Raw genomic sequence first — 19,738 nt, 5'->3', positions numbered from 1 at the left:
TTGCATTTGGCATTGGTAATGAGATGAATCCCACGTCCTATCACCCCCAAGGCAGACAGATCCTGCATATTTAAAAAGGAGTGTGAAAATACTATGCATAGAGTAGGTCACCTCTCCTTGTGTTTCATGGAAAGAAACAAAACCATGAAGAGATTACCACAGAAATGTCTGGCTGTAGATTTTCTGAAATTTCAGAAATTTTTACTAGGACCTATTTTCAGTGTTCTTGCAGGGTCCTCATTTGTACACTATCCTGTTACTGCACGATCTTTATACTGTATCCAGAACACCTCTCTGCGTAGGGAAGTGCTATTGTACCTGTTTAATAAATGGAGAGAGGAGAGCCAAGACAGACTGCAGTGTACCTCCTAACTCACCTTGCTTTGGTGCCTAGTTTTTAGTAAGTCCTCTGCGTAAGAATCTGGAAAGGTGTATCTGGCAGAAAACTGCACTCGATTATACAGAATGCCTTAAACCATGAGATACTTGTCACACTAACAAAATAAATATTTTTAATACTTGAATTTAATCTGTTTTTCAGAGTATTTGAGTAATGCAAAATATAGAAAGGGTAACAAACATGCTTTCCTGAACTATGCAAACAGTCTTTGGGAAACACATATGTGTGAGTGTATGTACATATGCATGTGTGTATATATAAAGAATACAAATGTCTGTCTGTAAGATGTTATAAAAATAAACCTGTTACAAAAATTTTCCCCAAGAACTCCAGAAGGAAGGTTACCACTCAGTGGAGCACATTAGCTGATCTCATCTAATTAGTGTTACAGAAAATGGACCATACCACGCAATCTTCAGTCCATCCCTAATTACTATAATGGTGGCAGTTTTGCCTCACTAAGAACAGGGTAAGGACCTTTGCAGTTGTGGAAACTATAAAAACATAACTCTTCTCAGACAGAACCTGATTTTACACATGCATGAAGGCTTGCTTACATAGGGCTACTGGAGTTATCATTACAGGTCATGCTGATGATTTGTGCAAGTCTATTATCCTGACTGTGATGATGGGAAGTTCTAGAATGTTGCAAGATCTGTTAGGACCTTGCACGTAAAGTCCTTAAATCGCATCTATCACTGACTAAAATGACTTAAACAAAAAAGTTGCAGAAATAAAATATTTTATTCTATTTAATGCAAGTGTAAAGTCTGTCTTTCTCATAAAGCTCAAGCTTTTGATGGCCACAAAACTATTCTTATATCTACCTCTTGCCAATGAGTTCCATGGCTAAACCATACACTATGTCAACATGTTTGCAATTTTAAATCCTGATACGAAGCTACAGAAGACTTATTTTCTTTGTATTAACCCACATGACATTGTCATAGGATTTCTTACATATGGTTAGTAGGCAAGTGGCACCAAGAGTCCCTCATCAATGCATTCTTCTAGTGACAGATTTTCTTTCTGCACAGGCTCTTCAGAAAAAAAATCTTGCAGCTCCCTTACATCTATTACCACTGGAGAATTTTTTTTTTTACATGAAAAAATGTTCCACGTTAACTTTCTCATTCTGCACAGTAGATATGTTTTCCAAAATAGCATGGATAGCTATGGGAAAAGGAGGGGGTGCTTTTCTGTTCAGAAATTACGTAGCCTAAGAAAAATTTTATAACTGAGAATTTGCAAGATTAAACTTTTCCATTTAATTAATGTACTATTCTCACTTTACTGTATCAATCAGTAATAGTTTACAAGGGATAAGTTAAACCTATCCTCAGTCAAATTGCTGTCTAAGAGCCCACAAGGACTCGAATGCACTCTCATCTGAAAAACAAGAAAGGAGAAAAGAAACTTTCATTGCCTGCAGATAACCTCCATGCAACAGGCAGACCTTCTTCCGGGCCATGCTACCCTTTCCTCATCAACATTACAGCAGCACCACCTGCCACGACCTGCAGTGTGGGCAGGCAGGGGCAAGATACATTTGAAGCAGCTTCAGAAAGTGAGTAATGATCATTTCTATAGATTCCTAAGCTATTCAATCCACTCCACCAGCTCAGCATGTAGGTCTGGATCTGCATCTTTTACAGAGATCCCACAGATGTTCTGAGGAACTGTGAGCCTGCTAAGCTGTTAGTTGTCTGTCATGTATTTCTGCTCCAGATCAAACATGGATCCAGAAATACACTAGGAAACCAGAATTTACAAAAAAATAATGAAAATTTCTGTTGCGTGTGAAGAGCTACTCTTTTGCTAGTCCTTCAAAAGTGAAAAAAAAGTAGAAGTATGGGAATTTCAGCTTTAAACATTGGAAATCAGTATCTTCAGCATTTGTCTTTTTTTTTTTTTTTTTAATTACTATTGCACTTTTCCACAGCCATCTTTTCTCCCTCCTCCTATGAGATGTCCAACATTGCCTTCATAAAAACTGTCTATCTCTAAACCTACCCAAATTTTCCACAGTAGCTAAATATAGAATTGCAGTCAATCACTATAGCAAAAGAGACACTATTTCTGAATCTATGGATAATTTTACTGTCTCCTCACATCCTGGAAAGGGGCAGTTTAAGTTGTTCATTTGTCCCATTTCAAAATTAATTAAATCTAACAATTTTTTTAAAGCCTGTCAAATTAAGGGAAGGATTTCCCACGATAGGAGACAAATAAATCTCTCCTCCTCATCTGGAGTAGAAAATGCTTCCTCATTTCTCAGGAAATCTGACAGCTTTTGGTCAACATCTATTGACCACAGCTGTCAAAAAGAAAGAAACGAGGCAGTTTAACCTAAGGCAGGAATAACAGTTTTCACAGTTGTATGTGAAGCTATCTATACATATTAGGAAAAATTTTAAAAAATGCCTAAATTACTTCAGAGGCTTTGGGTCAGCCTGGTCAACCCCACAAAAATGTAGCTGCTAGATGAGAGCTTATATCCTTCTGGCTAGAATCTATGATATGATGTGATGTGAAACCAATGCCACAAAATAAACTTTTAGAGATAATGACAGTATGTGCATTCAGGACTCTTTCAGTCAATACTGTATAGCCTTTTGGAGTGAGATCCAAAGCATACTGAAGGTAGTGGAAGTCTTTTCCAGTTGTTTAGAAAAAAAGAAAAAAAAAAAAGGCTTCAAAATCTCATTAGACATCTGCAATAAAATAGTACAGGAAAATTCTATTCAGGATAAAAATTCAAAAACATCCATAAATGGATAATTTCATATCTTGTTCTGGGAGGATCAAAATGTTTCGATCCTGTTTAGGCCTTCAGCTTTTGTTAATTAACTTGCACTTTGAAACAACAGGTCTTTTCAAAATGAAGAGAGCTTCTAGGGGCTTTTTTGGGAAGAATTTCTAAAAGATTAGAGATTCATATGAGAAGAATTAAGCAAGGTCCACATAGCTACCATTTAGCTACACTACCATAGCAACAATATGTACTGTGACTGTTGCTCACTGGTTTAATTCAGGGATATACTTATTTTCCACTTTCTTACATACTCTAAAATGCTCTTTTCTTTAAAAAAAAAAAAAAAAATCTCTTAAAAGAAGTCTACCAGGTAAATTAAGACATTTATGTTATTTCTACATAGTACAGTATTCTCTTTATAATTTGAATAAAACCTGTAACTTTAAACTGAAGAGATATCTTATGGCTTTTATAACTAAGCATGTACTACCAGTGGAACAAGCACATTTTAGCTTACAAAATACTGCAGATCAAGATGTAGAAGTATAGCTTGGAAAATTCCCATTAGCTTTTACAGACTACATTCCATCTGTTTGTTAGTCTTTCCACTCAGGCAAAAAACATTACTACTTGAAGACGATGTAAAAGCTATACTTACACTTTTTATTTTGATCTCTTTTTTGTATTTATAGGGAGTAATAACACCCAACTTATAGATATTTTTGATGAAGTAAAAATCTAAGCAAAAGCCTAGAGACTTGATTCAACTTTTTTTTTTTTAATTTTATTTTCTGTAGTAAGTTATAAGAACTAACCCCCCCTGCCATCTACCTCCATTCTTAGATGCTAGGACTTTATTACTCTAAAGTAAAGCTGCAGGCACGGTATCATGATTTGATCAGTTGCTCTTCTTAGTCACTGCAAGTTCCACTTGGGGGGAGCCTAATTGAGATTCTCCCTTTTTTCCAGTGATAACCAATGTGTCTCTGGAAAAAATCAAGTCACTCTGGATTAGGTCCAGGCTTTGGTCATGGCTGAGCTGAGAAGTCACAGTGCTGAGACCCTGTCTATACTGGGGGAGATAACAGCAGGTACTGAGAAAAGCCAACATGATGCTATGACACTACTGTGGTTCCTACTTCTCAGTGTTAGACTATTTTGAAAAAACTAAAAACCAAAACAAAACAACAATTGGTGCTCATAAAAAATGGAATTTTAAATTTGTGTTTAACTAAATAAAACTTAAAAGACTCATAAAAGGTTTTGACAGAATCAGAATTTCAGTGAATTTCAATTTTAGCTGATCCCCATCTCCCTTTTCTTTCTTACTTTCATTTGGCATCACAGTCACTATTTCTCCCTTCTCCAGCTCTACAATTAGAACCTTTGAAAGATGTTAAAAGCATAAGACAAATAGCCTTTAATCACCTCACTCTATTCCAAAGGAAAAAATGGGAACAATAAATTGTTACTGCATTTGCTTATTGTAGTACACTACTGGAGCTGCACAAATGAATGACGCTTAACAGCATGTTTTAAAAAAATCCCCAAACCAGAAAACCCCACCACTCCACTCCAAAGCTTTTTAACATATCTCATCTAATAGCTGCCAATATTAACATAGGTCAGTATCCAAACTCAAGAATACATTTATCAAGGTGCTGTGTGGGAGACCCACTTTGGATACCTTATTAGCAGCACAGCACTCCTAAACCCCTTCTTTGATAATGTAGCACCTAATGAATGAAGAGATAACCAACATCAAGAAAGGTCAGGAAAAGAGCTGGAAACTTTTGATTGGCCAGCTGACAAAAGTACATAACTTAAATTTGTGTGGAGAGTTACAGCAACAGTAACAGCGATGTCAAGATCAACCACAACTGAGACTAGAAAGGTTTGTGGCTGTCTTTGGTCAGCTATAGCAATTACTCCCTTTTCAGATCACACAAAAGCTTTTTGTTTTCTCCCCAGCACTAAAAGAAAAACAATTGAATTTGAAAACGGAGTCCTCTCTCTGTATAGGTGGTTAAACCATAATGTTTTTCCTTATTCCGAATTTGGGGTTTGGTTTTGTTTTTTTAAAACTTAAAAAGTTAACTTAAGCAACAAGAAAAACATCACTGTCAGAAAACTTTCTACTTTTAAAATTTACTTTAAGGCTTTTTTTTAAAAATTGTTATAGTTATATGACAGGAAAAGCTCTCTTTATGTTTCATTGAGTAAGTTAGTTAAAACTGTAGCATCACTGTTTACAGCTATTGTTTTTAACGCAACATTAAAGGAGTCAGATACAACCTTTATCTTCTTTGGTTGTGAGAATAAAGGTTTATAATAGTTGTCCTGAAAGGATGAAGCACAGATTGTCAGTTCAAATTATTTGTTTTGATACTAATTGTGCCTAAACATTCCAAGTGAAAAATGTGAAACTGCACATTTCCATTTTATGAACTTCTTGGAGATGCTACATGGAAAGATTTATTTACCAGCAGGGTTGGTATATGCAAAGTGTTAACTAATAAAAATGCCTTTTTACCCCTGACAGAACAAAATATTTCATCTGCGTTGTTTCTATCCAACCAAAATAATGTTTCTAATATCACTGTAAAAAAAGTGGTACACAGCACGATTAAACTGTATTTCAGCTCTTCAGCTCATGCAGAGGATACCTGCTAGAAGGCCTAAAGGTTTGATTAGGTTTACACCATACATTAAATATTTTAAAGGGAAGCATAGAACTCGAATATATCACTGCTGCAGCTACAAATAGCTTTTTCTTGCGGTCAGGTAGGCAAGGTCTCAGTCCATTCCTATAATAAAGAGGCAGAAAATACCAAATAATTGAGGAAACCATAAACATTTGAAACAACCAAACTAAGGAATTTAAAACCAATGTTCTGAGAAGTATTTCCCACTCACTTTTAAAATGATCTTCATATGGGCCTGAATTCACAAGCCTCCCAGTGCACTGACTAACTTTACTAGGAGGTGAGGGAAAATTAAAAAAAGTATGAACCTAGTCTTGAAAATTCTTGTGTAGGCAGTGAAGAGACTAGTTAACACACTGTTAATTAACTTTATGAAATGGTAGCATAAAACTGCAACCATAGAAAGAGAAAGCTATTAATGTGCACTGCGTAGTTAACTTTGACTGTGCACCAAGATGAATAATCTTAAAATATTTTACCTGCACGTAGATACTTGTTGCTGATCATTACCTTTGCAATAAATCCTGCTTACCAGAGATCATCAGTATGAACAACTGCAATACCTTATGCTACAACCACATATCCAAAGGCAAGGCAGTCCACAGAATCTGAGCATTTAACCAAAACATTTAACCATGCAGACCATAGAAATATCCTTGCCCTAATTTTCTACATCTCCCTTTTCTGAAAACTCAGTGCATTAAAATACAATTTCAAGAATAAGTACAGGTTGCCATTTGATTTAAAAGAAAATCATGCTTTTCTTCCTTTCCAGGAATCACTCACTATATACTCCATTGTAGTTAGGCTACTAAAGTGTCATTAAGACAGCCCAAGTCTTTTTGTTTCATTTTTAAACAGTGGCAGGTCACTGATACTTTGGCCAAATTGACCTTCTTTGTGACATCTGTCATCCATAATGTGAATTCCAGCTGAAACGCTTCCATCATAGTGAGACTGAAGATAAGGTTATCCCCAATTTGCTTTTATATCTTCATGAATTTCAAGGAAACAGAATCGCTTTTACGTTTTCTAAGAAAATCCATTCTGTAGAGAATGCTTTCCATATGTAAATAAAAATTCACCACACATAAACAGTATTTAAAACCTTATTAACAGCACACCTTGTCATTAAAAAGTTTCAGCAAGTTGGTAGTGCTGTTACTGTCCTATTTATAATCCCTTTTTATTTTCCATTTTGTCTATTGAGTAATTCAATTAAAAATCTTTCAAAGCAATAATAGTGCATTAAATGTTGTCAAACTGCAATATAAAATTACAGAATAGTGTTCTGATGATGAATTTATTAAACTGTGCATCTTAATTAATTTCTCCTCAAGTATATGAAAACCAGAATTCTTAATGACAAAATACCAATTAACTATCATACCTCATTATTAAGTATTGTCTGCTTTTACATGTTATAAAAAAATAGAATACTTGAACACATAAAGGACATACGGAACCAAAGACATGGAAGCACTCTATTTAAATCACGACATTTAATTACACTTGAATTCTGTGAGGGCAAGAGAAAAGGAAATGAATCCTCGGGTACTGCAGGAAGGTGAGTGATGCCACCACCCCAGGAGGGACCACGCAGTCAGCAAGCTGCTTCTGTGCAGATTTCCAGAGAAACAGCCCGAGTAAAGTGTTACTTTGAAAGCAACTCAGGGAAGGATTAACTTTATAAGGAGGATTTTAAAGGAGGAGGGAGTGGAAAGAAAAAGGGAAGAGACACATATGAAACAGGATGGTGAAAAAATCATCCAAAGAGGTTAAAACAACAAAACTGAACTATGAGAAAGGATGACATGTGGCTACAATCAGTGTGGGAGCCAGGAATGTAAACCCAGAAATCACATCTCCTGGCCTGCAAAAAAGTGTGTGTAGATCTACATTTGCAGGAGTTGGAGCAGACAATCAACAGCACCCCTTGTCCCTGCACATCCCTAATCCAGTGCAGCACATCTGTGCACATCCAGAGTAACACCTCACCACCCGAGCCAAGGAATCCTTGTTTCTGAGGGGACTGCGCCTTGGGATTGGATTTCCTGCATCTGCCTGAGCTTTTCCATCAGCTGTACTAAGGCTCCTGTTCGTATCTATCAGCTTGGGTAGCAGACAATTTCTCCCCCCTACCCAGCTGCCTAGTCCTATGAAACTTACAGAAATTTAGTATATTTGAAATAGTTTCAACTCTGAGAAACATGACTGAAATAGGTCACTTGGTTGAAACATGCCCCAAAGCAACAGAGGGTACTGACAGACACAGTGAGATCAGGTAGGACTTACCTTCTTAAGATCCCAGCCAAAATGGACTGAAGTGGTCAATGCAAGAGAACAAAACAATATATAAATCTTGAAACCCCACCACAAACACAAACCTCACTTTGGTTATACTGGTTTGTACTGGATTTTGGGTGACAATGTTCCCATTGCTGCTATAGCACAGTGTACCACCACCCTGCTGCACTTTGCATTAATCTGTTGATACCAAAAGAGAAGAGAGAGAACTAATACTGCCTGCAGGACTCAATGAATTATACTTAACCAGCATATTATTGTCGGCTGATAGTAGAATGCCACATGAACACAGATATAATCAAATTCTGTTTGGGGCATCATTTATTTAAAATACTTCAAGCTTCTTGCTGGCAGAGCAACAGCGAATTAGCATGCTATGCTGTGCACTTCAATTAAAAAGCAGCCTCATCTTTCCTATTTCCAAGGTACAGCAGGGCAAATCTAATTGAGCCATGCAGCCAGTTCTCATCTTTGCAGAGTAACCAGGGCTGTGGGGTTCTTTGGCTTTTTGTTTTTGACAGATTTGTCATCTTCTGAATGAGGCAATGTGGGCTTTTATGAAACTTGCCTCCTAATTGCAGGCAATAAACGTGAACACAGCCAGCAACAGAGGCTGTAGCAAGTACAGTTCAAGTAAAATGAAAATAAAGGTAAGAAAAGAACCACAAAGCAAGTTCATCTTACATTTGATCTGAATAGTTAAGCTACCAGGATCTGGATTTCAGTGCTCACAAGAGACACATACGTGACTCCTTCAATATAAACTAAAAAAAGCAAATGATCCCCCAAACCTATAGCTTAAATGCTGAGATAAACAAAGATTTTTTTTATATTTGGGAGTTTAGAAGGTATGACTAATTAATGAGAAATATTTGTAAGCTAGGATGTTATTAACTTTTAAAATATTTGCTTATAGCATAAAGCAGGGGTCCTCAAGCTTTTTAATCAGGGGGCCAGTGCGCAGATGCAGTGGCAGGCAGTCATCTGCGGCTGCTTGGTTTGCCCCCCCAGCCCCCAGTGCGGGGGGCAGGGGGTTCTGTAAATACCGGGTGCCGGATTGAGGACCCTGGGGGGCCGGATCCAGCCTGCAGGCCGTAGTTTGAGGACCCCCGGCATAAAGAATCTCTGTTCTTGCATTTAGGCTGAGATCTTTGAATATAAGACTGGTTTTCTTAAAAAGTATAGAAGTATCCTCTGTGCTCTGGAAATTGAACTGATGTGTCGCTTTCAACTTGAGATTTCCCTAACATACCGATCATCTTACCCCAAGAGAACAGTGAGTCCTTCTGCTTCTTTTTATCCACTACTACTGTTGTTTACAAACAGGGAAGGACTGGTGGGTGATGTGGTGGTCAGAGAACATCCTGGGCATAGCGATCACAAGATGGTAGAGTTTTTGATTCTTGCAGAAGTAAGGAGGGGGGTCAGCAAAACTGCTGTGTGGGACCTCTGGAGGGCCAACTTTGGCCTATTTAAGAACCTGGTGGACACAGAGCCCCTTGGGAGAGAGTTCTGAAGGGCCAAGGGGTCCAGGAAAGCTGGACATTCTTCAGGAAGGCAGTCTTAAAGGCACAGGAGCAGGCTGTCCCCATGTGCCAGATGAGCCAGCGGGGGAGAAGACTGGCCTGGCTGAACAGAGAGCTCTGGCTGGAACTCAGGGAAAGGAGGAGAGTTTACCACCTTCGGAAGAAGGGGCAGGCAGCTCTGGAGGACTACAAGGATGTCACGAGGTTACACAGGGTGATTAGAGGCAAAAGCCCAGCTAGAACCCAGGCTGCCCACTGCAGTAAAAGATAACAAGAAATGTTCTCAGAAATACATTACAAACAGGAGGGCCAAGGAGAATCTGCACCCTTTATTGGCTGTGGGGGGAACATTGCCACAAAGGATGAGGAAAGCTGAGGTACCCAATGCTTTCTTTGCCTTGGTTTTTAACAGCCAGACCAGCTTCCCTCTGGGTACTCGGACCCCTGAGCTGGAAGACAGGGATGAGGAGGAGCAGAATGGAGTCCCGCAGACCAGGAGGAAATGGTTAGCGACCTGCTGCTCCAGTTAGATGTGCACAAGTCTATGGGGCTGGACGGGATCCACCCGAGGGTACTGAGGGAGCTGGCAGAGGAGTTTGCCAAGCCACTCTCCATAATTTATCAACAGTCCTGGAAAACTGGGGAGGTTCCAGAAGACTGGAGGTTTGCCAGTGTGATGTCCATCTACAAGAAGGGCAGGAAGGAGGATTTGAGGAGCAACAGGCTTATTAGCCTGACCTCAGTGGTGGGGAAGGTTATGGAGCAGATTATTCTAACTGTCACCACGCAGCATGTGCAGGACAACCAGGGGATCAGTCCCAGCCAGCGTGGGTTTATGAAAGGCAGGTCCTGCTTGATAATCCTGATCTTCTACCACAAGACAGCATGCTGAATGGATGAGGGAAAGGCTGTGCATGCTGTCTACCCAGACCTTAGTAAAGCTTTTGACACCGTGTCCCACAACATTCTCCTGGAGAAACTGGCTGATCATGGCTTGGACGGGTGGATTAAAATTATAACTATGCTGGGTTAAAAGCTGGATGGATGGCCAAGCCCAAGAAGTGGTACTAAATAGAGTCACATCCAGCTGGTGACCAGTCACAAGTGGTGTTACCCAGGGCCCAGTACTGGGGCCACTCCTGTTTGGTGTCTTTATTGATGATCTGGACAAAAGGATCAAGCGCACCCTCAGAAAGTTTGCTGACGACACCAAGTTGGGTGGAAGTGTTGATCTGCTTGAGGATAGGAAGGCTCTGCAGGGAGATCTGGACAGGCTGAACCCATGGGCCGAGGCCAGTTGCATGGGGTTCAACAAAAAGAACTGCCAGGTCCTGCACTTGGGTCACAACAACCCCACACAATGCTCCAGGCTTGTGGAAGACTGGCTGCAAAGCTGTCTGGAGGAAAAGGACCTGGGGGTGCTGGCTGAAAGCCAGCTGAATATGAGCCAGCAGTGTGCCCAGGTGGCCAAGGCGGCCAGTAGGATCCTGGCTTGCACCAGAAACAGTGTGGCCAGGAGGACTAGGGAAGTGATCGTCCCCCTGTACTCGGCACTGGTGAGGCTGCACCTTGAATACTGTGTTCGGTTTTGGGCCCCTGATTGCAAGAAAGACGTTGAGGTGCTGGAGAGTGTCCAAAGAAAAGCAGCGAGGCTGGTGAAGGGTCTAGAGAAGAAGTCTTATGAAGAGCTGCTGAGGGAACTGGGGTTGTTCAGCCTGGAGAAAAGGAGGCTCAGGGAAGACCTTACCGCTCTCTGCAAGTACCTGAAAGGAGGTGGGTGTCAGTCTCTTCTCTCAAGTAGCCAGCGACAGGACAAGAGGAAACTGCCTCAGGTTGTGCCAGGGCAGGTTTAGACTGGATATTAGGAAAAAGTTCTTCACTGAAAGGGTGGTCAGGCATTGGAACAGGCTGCCCAGGGAGGTGGTGGAATCACTATTCCTGGAGGCATGTATTAAACAAACGTGCAGATGCAGTGCTTAGGGAACACGGTTTAGTGATAGACTTGGCAGTCCTGGGTGAACAGTTGGACTTGATGATCTCAAAGATCTTTTCCAGCCTAAAGAATTCTATGATTCTACTCACTTCCTATTGCTGGTACAAACAATGCAGTACCTTTGGATAGGAATTAAGCAGGGTGAATCCACAAAATCACAGAAATGTTTGTCTCAGTGGACTTCTGGAGGGCAGCTAGTCTAAGCTGCCGCTCTGAGTGGGACTAGCACCACCATCAACTGAAGCTGGCCATGAAACTATGCCTGCCTGAGCCCTGAAAACTCCAGAAATGTTGAGTACACAGCCCTACTAGACAACACATTCCTGTACTGCATCACTTTCCTAGTGAATTTTTTTCCTGATGCCCAACCTGAAATGTTCAGCCTGCAATTTGTGGCTGTTGTCCCTTGCTGTATCATCTGACACTGCAGAGAATCATCTTTCCTTCTTTGTAGCTACTCTTCCAGCATCTTTGTTACTACTTTTGAAGCATCCGTAAGGTGCTCTTCTCTTCCCTCTGTTGTTTTTCACTCCCAGTAGGCCAAGGAGACTTACTGATACTCTGGAAGACTTTGGACATCACTTGTCCTACTCGGTCTTATTCTAGAGATTCTAGGTATATGCACACTACATTTACTAGACCTAGGTTTCATAACAATAAAGGATGACACAACATTTAGCAGGAAAGCAAAGTAAAACCCGGATTACTGACTAAATCCAACTATTTTTTCATTCTTACCAGCGCAGCTGGAGAGACTTGTTGACTTTTTGACCAAAACCACAAAGCCAAATGCTTAAATTTGTTGATTTTGCATCACAGTAACGGTTCTGAATATTTAATGCCACTTTTTAGAAGCTAAGTGGGAAAAAAATCAGAACATTTTTGCATAGTTTCCAGTGAAGAGACAAGAAGTGCACCACAAATACACCACCACAACTTAGATGCTGAAATCTGAGTGCTATTATCTCAGTTGTTGATTTATTATTTTCATAATAATATGCTATAATTACTACAGTAATGAACTATAGTGGGAAAGCAATACTATCATTTTTTAATAATCTGTTGTTCACGGTGTTGTCTTAATGTTTACTATTAAATGTTTTGTAATCTTGTGTTACCTGATTCAATGAAAATCCACACATTAGTGCTGTTAAACCTAATGCTGGAAACACTATTACGATTTTTAGTGATATCCAACTTTTATACAGTTGCAGACTGTTACAAAAGAATACAAACCTTAACTTTATTGTCATTAATCAGCATTAGTAAATATAATTGACATTTTATACAGAACCAGCTTTAAGTAACTTATTGGCAGCAATACAGATGCCTCTTAATATTACCCTCTGGCTAGCTATGCTGTTTGGGCGCCACAGTGTCTGCACTAATGACTTGGAATTAAAATCAAATAAAAGCCGAGAACTGTAATTCAGTATAAACAGCCATGCTTAATACCAATTCCTTTTTTTATATTTATTTATAATTTGGATATATCTGGAATTTTTTAAATTTATGGTGGGTATAAAACAGTGGAAGTGTTTGAGACTAGATAACAAAATAGGATAGAGAAAAAAACTAAATCTGATGTTCCCAGATTTCTACACTTACCCTTAGGCACACCATAGGAATTGAAATGAGGAGAAAAAGTAGACAGTGTAATTAACCTTTCCTTTCCCTCTTTTTTTAAACAACGACAACACAAAGGCAGAACATTATAGACACTATAAATAGTAAAAATACATATACATGTTTTTCTGCCATTATTTTTCATCTCAGCAATTTCTGTAGTTTCCTGAGGATTTAATGTGCTTAAGCATGAAAAGGGACCTAATCCCTAAAAAAATTTCCTATGAAGATGTGGATTATGTTATCAAACAGATTTAAGAAAACCTGCTTCACTGTACAACCAGGAAAGCCGCTCTGTCTCAAAACCTCATGCCCTAACTTCTAGATATTGAGTAGTGGTTTGGTTTTTTGTTTTTTTTTCCAGGGCATATCTGAGCCTTTTCTTCCCCCACATCACCTATGCATGACCTATTCGACTTCAGCTCGGGGGGGGGGGGCGGGGGTGTGTGTGTGTGCAGAATATAAAAAAATTAGGAGTAGAGCCAAAATACTTCCTAGCGCTTTTCTGTCTAACGATGGGGAGCTCCAGGGGCCACCACATGTGAAAGCCCCCAAAGAGCTACTGATGAATCTCATTGCATGTGTCATTATTTTATCCAGTTTGTCCTCGGCCTTTGCTTCAATAAACTACATTTAAAGCCACTGTAATTTAATTTTAGCCAACTGTGAGGAAGAACCTCAGGATCTGGCCCTCTAAAAATGGTTTGTTTTATTAATTTGTCTAAAGTAGTAGATTATTTTCTGAGCTCTCATTTTGTCGAAACAGTTAAGAAAACACAAGAATATATTTTAGCCAGAGTAGTAGATATTAAACATTCAAAAGAATATCCGTATTGTATGGGGAAGAGAGAAATTTTATTATTATACAAACATATATGTATATATAATGTAATCTTCTTCTTGCTTTATGGATCTGGTCTCCTCCAAGGAGAGTCACAAATCCACATGATAGCCCTGAGTGCTCACATTTTGCATTTGGTTCTCTGATTTTACAATAGCTGAAAGATATGTAAAAACTCATGTAGCCAGACAGCTCCCTACTGACTACACATCTAAGCAACTTCACATGCATACATTATTCCACCCAGTGAAAGCCGGAAATAACATATGCCTTAGAAAAAAAAAGGGGAGGAAAAAAAAAAAAAGAAAAGCATGCTTGAAAGAAGCCTGTTTCAGCTTATGTGTGAAACCTTCAGGGCTCTCCCTGACCAAACTGCACCCTTCTACAGCACGCTGCCATCTCATCTGGGGACAAAATAAAACTACTGAGTTACACTCTGCAGAGTGAAGGGTAGGAATTGCTTCATAAACTTACAAAAATGGCTACTACAGTTCTTTGTTGTCGAATGCAATTCAGGGGAAAAAATTAATGATAACTATTACCATTTTGCTAGTGTGGTCCTGTTGGGATGGTTTTAATAATTTTATCCAATTTTTAATCATAACTTTGGTAAATGACCACTGGCTATGAAAAGCATCCAGATTACTTTCATTAAAAAATAATAAATCTATAGCATGGAGCAGATTGACATCATTTTTTTTCACAGAAAATAAAAAAAAAATGTCCTGTGCACTGTGCCTGACAGTATTGCTATGATAAAGCTATACCTGAAGCCTGTCCACAGTTGCACTGAAACGACTACAGCTCCTATTGCCTCCCTACTAAAATTTTAGAAATTTAATGGTTTAGTTATTCAACCACACCTCAGTTCTTAAAAGTTTTGTGTTTAATTGAGGAAGTGAGGATGAATTAAGATGTCTACTAGCCCTCTCTAAGGAGATCAACTGAATAGTATGTGTCAATTTTATGGCATGTAATCATGATTCCCACTCCACACCTCCCTTCTTTTCCGCCTCTTTCAAAACATAGTAAGATGGGAAATCAAACAGGCTTCAGACTTCTTTAACTTTGATGGTCAACCTCTAGAAAACCTCTCCCTATTAACCAAGATTTTTCAGATACTTCCAAGTTCACCAGATTTGGGTGTATTTCAGAGCTAAAACAAATCTCAAACTATGACCAAAACATGCAAAAATCTGAAAACTTCAAAAAGTGTATTAGTATGAGAATTGGCTTTTGTGCATGTTTATTTTCTTTACATGGGCAAAATAACACACATCCTCCTAACTGAAGTAATGGGATGTATTGATAAACTCTGCATCGGATTTCTACAAGGCAAAGACATCAAGCACAGGTAATTCCAACCTAAACTGTATAAACCATCAAATCTATGGGTTACAGAATGCAGGCTCTTATAAGACAAGATGTTAACTGGAGGTGGCACTACCAGAATGTATGCCCTAATTCTATGATTCTAAAATAAAGTTATGTTCCTATGTTAAAAATTGTGAAATGAAATGTCTGTATATCTCATGTCCTTCAAAGTTGTTAGTGATACATGCAGTAGTTACCGGGTTGTGATCTAAAAGATATCTACAGGGCACTGAAATGGAAACCAACAAATTCTGTCCAAGCGTTTTTTGGAAATTATTTGTTTTCATCTTGTTCCTTGTCAAATACATAATGCATTTTTGTTCTCAGCAAAACTAAGCATTTTGTATGTTCTCAGCTTCTGTCTTTTTTTTTTTCTGCTTTCAGCACTAAATATTTAAACACATTCAACCTAAAAATCTCAAACTAGTAATCTGCTGCTTGTATCTTCCCCCTGAGGTGTAACTATCAACGTGGTAGTGCAGGATTGCTGCAGAGGCTGTGGTTAACAGACCTACCTGCCCGCAGGCCAGTCCCATGCCTCTCTCCCCCATACCATGAGGACATGATAAATTTAACTCCAGCGCATCTGCACCAGCAACCTATGAAACATGCAAAAGGAAGAAAAATGCAAAAAACTTCAAGTACTCTTTCCTGTAGCATTGACTGTTCATGTTAGATTTCCTTAAACATCCGATTACTTTTTTTTTTTTTTTTAAGAGACAAAGCTATGGTTATGATAGCCTGAAAAAGAAATGTGTTGATAATTACAGAGAAAAAGTTCAAAACCTGATGTGGCTTCCCAAAAGTGCAAAGGAAATTAAAGTAAAAAATAAATTAAAAAGAGACAAGCACAATAAGGGGCTGGTTCTGGAAAATGTTAAAAAATGAAATGCAATTACAGGGCCTTAGGGCAGCATTGGTTTGTAGTCACTGTTGTGCAGGTGCTTCTATGCTCTGAAGAACTGTGACTCAGTAGTAAATTTATCCTTTCTGCTTTAATGAGTTTAGTCTCTAAATTTTCTGCAGGTGCCTGTCATAGCTTTTGTCATTAAATATTTTTGTTTCTCAGACAAACAAAAGCCTATAAAAAAAGTCTACACAAACATATTACTCGTGCTAATTTCTCTTCAGTACCCTCTATTATTTACAATGAGAAAGGCAAAGGAGCCGAGGTGTACAAGGGCAGCACACAAACACGGTCCTCTTCCTCCCTGCTGAACTGCTCTGGCCTGAGATGAGGATCCCTCCCGCTGCCTTCCACATGGCTGTAACTAGTATTTTGTTTTGCATTTGCATTTTGTTTTTGCTTATTGAACTGGAGTAACTTTGCCTGCTGTGTGGCCATGGTTCAGCAGCTCCCCAAGCACGTGAGCAGGGGAGAAGCCATCCATCACTTTCAGGAGTCCTCCACATCCCAGCCAGCTCTCTGCAAGCCTGGCCATGCCGTGCTGCTGGCTTCCGTGACAAGCTGACCTTTTGTATGAATAGGTCGTCCTCCTGCTGAGAGGCACTGTGGTACCTTTTGGGGCTTCTGCTCTTTGGAAAGCCACATCTCATCTATTACCTCCTAGGTAGGATCCTATGCATGCAATTAAATATCACTGCTCTTCAGCTGTGGATTCCAGAGCACCCAGACATGTGTGCTGCTCTCCACAAGAGTAGAGACTACCCACTATGCGGAAGATATTTGTATCACATAGGTTACATGTTATTAAGTGCATTTAAATAACTACTTTTTTCTAAAGGGGCAACACAAAATACAAACTTAGATTGAAATACTTGTCTTAAAATTGGATAGCAGTACCACTAGATTCAGAAAGAGAAGCAAATGGCACAATAAAGCCATTCATCTTAGTCAGTTTAAAAGCGGTACTGCTCCTGTCAAGCACGAATTCCACAGAAGATTTCATGGTCAATTAAGTAAATACAGGTATAAAATGAACTAACGTCCACTAGATCACCAAGCTAATTACTGATAGTGTTTAATTTCACCTCCCTAAGACACCAAAGTGATTTTTTTCCTCATAGGTTTAAAGAAAATAGAGGTGTCTTCCCACATCAGCATAGGAGGGCTCAGGTCACCGCGAATAAAGAAACAACAAAGTCCAAACGAACACGTTCAGCCATATGAAAACACAAATTCAATATATCCACACTCATATCTACACACATATAAAGACTTATATATATAAAAACCCCAACAACTTATGAGACATTTAAATCTGAGCTAATGCTAGCAATACTGATAAGAGTGGGGTTTTTTCTTTGTTTAAATTTGTTAAAACCTTCCTTTATTGATCTGAAACTATGATTTTTATTTCCTTTAGATATTTTACATGGAAAAAAACCCAGTTTTATTTAAAAATAACAACTTTGTTCAGCTACAGACACCTTTCTGAATGAAATTATTGCAGTCTTAATCAAGTATTTTTTATACGATTCCCTATAGACGTATGTACATGTTTTTAAATTATTTTTTTTTTCCTTCAAATTGAATTGAAATTTTAGGTGCATAGTCTGTTTGCATTTGTGTAAGATTGGATTTATGTTATAGGAAGCCTGCTGACTGCTATTATATATGCTGGCTTTCTTTGCTATCATTTTTGAAAGTCTGTATTAAAACTAGAACAGTATTAAATGAGCCTTTTATACTTTAAATATTCAAGAGTTTTATATTCAAAATTTCTTCTGGTGCTGTCAAACTAGTGTGCCTGTAGGCAAGGTAAGATCAAGTTAGGCTCTCAAAGGTAGAATTAAATTTTATCAGGGCATCCGTCATAATATACAGTTTGCTTAAAATGCAAATAAAAAGTATATAGATTCAAAAGCTAAAGGCTTTCCAGGTACTGCTTAAAAATCCAAGGGACCATTTTTATGGAACAGATTTCCTTTAAATTTACATTTCCATCATTTTAATGAAAACACAGAATAAACAAATTATAATGGACATGCTTTAAATTCTCATTTTTCACTTTGAATCTGTTTCTTTCAAGAAATTCCTTACTGCAGTTCTTGTTTTTAAGGAAAATAAAAAAAGATGCAGAAACACATTTAGAAAACCATTACCTCAGCCATTTTCGAAAGTTCAATCCAGTCCTCCTTGCTATAGCTGCACATGATACTGGCAATCAGAACCTGAAAAGAATATATATGCAATCACCTTAAGCCATGTTACCAGAGTTTGTAATGTCATACTTTACTGTGACTCCAGACATTAACTACCACTACCCTGCATATGGGAACTACCAGCTGTATACTGCCGGCGTGCCCAGTGAAATATAGCTGTATGTTTCACTGGGGATGAGAAATTGTATACAAAGTCATCTATTTTATCCCTGTTTTTTAAGTCATTAAGGAATTTACTTAAAGCAGGTCTAGTCAAACACCTAGAGGAATTTGCAGTCTCTTCATCATGTGAGAAAGTAAGAACAAAGGCCGTTCTAGGCACAGAGCCCACCAGGAAAACTGCCAAACATACCTGCTTCTGAGGTCAGAGGAATTAAGTTATTTACTCTTTATACAATGCCAGAACTACCTGGGGCTCTTCAGAGGCAGGTAAGGCAGAAGTGCAAGCGTTTACGGTCTAATGTGGCAGCATACAAACACAACAGTCCAGCTGATTTCAGAAAGCCAGAATACACCAAAAGCAGCCCCCTGGAATCCCACAGTATGCAAGTTAAGGACAGTGACAGGCAGCCGGGACTGTTTATAGTGTAGAGGCAACTGGGAGGAGACTCATAGGATGTGGGGGAAATCTGGGAGGACTGGGAGAGTGGCACAGGGAATTTCCAGTGGTTTTTTTCCCCACAATACACATTTTATTTCCTATTTGCTGGCTGTGGCCCCAGTTCCCCAAGAGCTGTTTTCTGTGCCTTGCTTTTCCGTCCTCACTGCACTGAGCGTTTACGTCCCGGTTCTCACTGTAGCTGCTTCTGTCTCTAATACCTTTATTGAGGTTCAAGTTTTTAGGTAAATTAAGTTCTAATAGGATTTTTCTGGGAGGGCAATTACAGTTGCACACACTGCTATTTACTGTTAACCGAACGTCAACTACTCCTCTGGTCAATGTTGTGTTCAAGTAGCAATGCTAATTTCTATTTAAGACTAAAACAAAATTGCTTGTTCTGGACCCATCAAAGATCATCAGACAGTGAAACACTGAAGCTGATACATTCGTGGTGAGATCTGCAGAGAATTCAGCCCAGGAACTC

At 39.0% G+C, this 19,738-nt stretch overlaps 1 protein-coding gene across 1 annotated transcript in view; it reads right to left on the bottom strand.

The window, feature by feature from the left end:
* DPYD (dihydropyrimidine dehydrogenase) overlaps positions 1-19,738 on the bottom strand; it is a 367,931-nt gene that overhangs the window by 104,427 nt on the left and 243,766 nt on the right. The window contains exons 15-16 of the mRNA XM_040610420.1: positions 18,594-18,662; positions 16,043-16,126 (exon numbers count right to left, since the gene is read on the bottom strand). Coding sequence (XP_040466354.1) covers positions 16,043-16,126; positions 18,594-18,662 — 153 coding nt within the window. The remainder of the gene's footprint in view (positions 1-16,042; positions 16,127-18,593; positions 18,663-19,738) is intronic.

Source organism: Falco naumanni, chromosome 11 (genome assembly GCF_017639655.2).
Source record: "Falco naumanni isolate bFalNau1 chromosome 11, bFalNau1.pat, whole genome shotgun sequence".
Classification (NCBI taxonomy): Eukaryota; Metazoa; Chordata; class Aves; order Falconiformes; family Falconidae; genus Falco; species Falco naumanni.
Note: the sequence above shows the minus strand (reverse complement) of the source record. Positions and strands in the feature narration are given on the sequence as shown.